Source organism: Salvelinus alpinus, chromosome 13, assembly GCF_045679555.1.
Source record: "Salvelinus alpinus chromosome 13, SLU_Salpinus.1, whole genome shotgun sequence".
Lineage (NCBI taxonomy): Eukaryota > Metazoa > Chordata > Actinopteri > Salmoniformes > Salmonidae > Salvelinus > Salvelinus alpinus.
Genome location: NC_092098.1, coordinates 9,822,308 through 9,824,796, shown reverse-complemented (window position 1 = coordinate 9,824,796; position 2,489 = coordinate 9,822,308). Strand labels below are relative to the sequence as shown.

The 2,489-nt window shown below is 42.9% G+C and overlaps 1 protein-coding gene across 1 annotated transcript; it reads left to right on the top strand.

The window, feature by feature from the left end:
• The first annotated feature begins 309 nt into the window (after positions 1–309).
• Positions 310–1,801, top strand: LOC139536981 (GS homeobox 1-like). The gene is made up of 2 exons (XM_071337751.1): positions 310–797; positions 909–1,801. Exons 1-2 carry the CDS (start codon positions 422–424, stop codon positions 1,259–1,261), a joined length of 729 nt encoding a protein of 242 aa, XP_071193852.1. The 5' UTR covers positions 310–421; the 3' UTR covers positions 1,262–1,801.
• The last annotated feature ends 688 nt before the right edge of the window (positions 1,802–2,489 follow it).

The following is a 2,489-nucleotide window of genomic DNA, read 5'->3' as shown; positions in this document are numbered from 1 at the left end:
AATGGACTACCCCAGTATATTGCCAAAATGTTAATTTCTCAAATTAGAACGGCCTACATTAAAACGTCCTATAATAAATGAGAGCGAAGCTAAGGGGAGAAGGGGTTCTGCCGCCTCTTGCGGCGTGGGTGGGGCTGACAAGAATAGACTACATTATGCAGTTCATTTAGTTAACAAGTGAAATAATGGGGAAGCGTGCAGTGTGAATGCCAAGAGAAAAGGCACAAACCCCTATTGAGAGCTCTTAGACGTTCGCGTCGTAACCGTCACATGGCCCATACTGGGACTACAACTATTTAAAGAGCAACAGTGTCCTTTCAGCACCACACCGCTGTCCATCCGCCAAGCAACCAGTTCAGAACGAGACTACGCGCTGACTGAAAAAGTTTACCAAGAAGTACTGAGCAGCACGTTTGCAAAGATGCCGAGGTCCTTTCTTGTGGATTCCTTGATTTTGAGGGAGGCAAATGATAAAGGCAGGGAAAACAATCCACCTTTATTTCCTTACGCTATGCACCCGTCCCACCCACTCCATGGGTTGTCCTCGGGCTCTTGCCACTCACGGAAGGCTGGCTTGCTGTGCTTCTGTCCGCTATGCGTATCCCAGCTACACCCGTCTCCACCAACCTTGCCACTCCTCAAGGCATCCTTCCCTACCTTCGGCTCCCAGTACTGCCATTCCGCACTATCGAGGCAACACACGTCCTCCACTGGCGTCAACCTCAACCATGGTCCGGGGATATATCAAGCAACCTATTCGGTTCCAGACCCACGCCAGTTCCACTGCATCTCCATCGGTGAGTAAAACGTATTGAATGCGCCACGGATACCTTCGCACAGAATGAGCTGGTGTTTTATTTAGCATTTTGGATAACTTACCTAAATGTGTATTTTTTGTGTTTTTACAGAAAACAACAACAGCCAACTTCAGAGCAGCAAGCGCATGCGCACAGCTTTCACCAGCACACAACTTTTGGAGTTGGAGAGAGAGTTCACTTCCAACATGTACCTCTCAAGACTTCGGCGCATTGAGATCGCCACATATCTAAACCTGTCAGAGAAGCAGGTCAAGATATGGTTCCAGAACCGCAGAGTCAAACACAAGAAGGAGGGGAAGAGCGGCGCGCACAGAACCGGCTCCCACAGTTGCAAGTGCTCATCCATGTCATCTGCACGGTGCTCGGAGGAGGAAGACGATATGCCTATGTCTCCCTCCTCATCAGGGAAAGAGGATGATGGAGAGCTGTCGGTCTCCCCCTGAACTTCCTCTGATCCTCAACAGAGACAATTGGTCCTCATTGCACCTGTGGAATTCTGAATGCAACCAAAAAGTCGACTGTTCTTATCGTGTTCAGTCACCTGTATATAGGAAGAGAACAAAATATATAAAAAGGGAATTCCCCTGGAATGTTGTATAATTGTATACATGTTGTACGTTTGGTATGTCTTTTTTTTCTAAAAACGGTCTATTTGCTGTTGCCAATCCAAATGGATGCTATTACAACCAGACAGTTGGATATTTGTATTATGATATAGACCTACCCAAATAAATAGCAACATTTGTTAGTATTATTTTTGGGAAACAATAGCTGTATTTTGTATAATAGTGAACACTGGCTTAAGCACATCTATTTGGATGGAAATGTGACGGAGATATGGAATGTGTGCGGGACGGAAAATGTTTTGCCTCACAATGTCACATCACTGAGATCAAATTGTTATTATACCTTCAGTGTATTTGAAAATATGTATTTATTTAAAAATGTTAATAGTTAAATAAAGAATATTTCTTAGTGTTATACTCATGGCTTTGTGTCAAATGTTTTACACTGGCGCACCACTGGGAGCGCACACACACAACCTGTGCGCACTGAGTTCATGCGTATTATCAACCATAGTCTACAACACGGTCGGGAAACTTTATCAGAAAATTTGCTTTAGACATAATGAGTAGTACGAACAACAAAAAAACGACGATATGTTTTGGTCAAAATATGTTACCAACTACAGTATAGAGTGTTGGATATGGCATTTGGGTCAGTTCATTGGCAAAATTGTGCCATCCTCAGAAGGCATGTTTTGTTTGTTGCAACACTATCCATTTCACATGTATTTGTGTCTACATGTTCACTTACCATATACATTAAGTATATACATTATTCTATAGATTAATTCATGAATCCAAAGTAGATGTTGGTTTATATCAGATAGCACGTGTGCACAATGTACGCGCATGGTCTGTTTACTTTAAAGTGTGGATAAAAGAGAAAGAGCTCACTGCTAAGACGTTTTTCTGTCCAGGGGAAAAGTCTATGTACTTTTTAGAGCCATTTTCGTAGGCAATACTGAGTATTACGCACAAATACACTTGGTAATGTATGCTTCCCCTTGCTAAATTCAAATGGTGCAGCTTTACATTTAAGATGCCCGTTTGAATCCAGCGCGCAAGGAGTGAAAGTGTTCCAAAATATTTCCTTGTTTCCCTCTCA

What these genes read in the sequence shown, in the direction of transcription:
- LOC139536981 (XM_071337751.1), top strand. Translation starts at nt 422, where the DNA reads ATGCCGAGGTCCTTTCTTGTGGATTCCTTGATTTTGAGGGAGGCAAAT. An exon ending in GTTCCACTGCATCTCCATCG is followed by an intron (nt 798 to 908) that starts GTGAGTAAAACG and finishes GTGTTTTTACAG; the next exon opens with AAAACAACAACAGCCAACTT.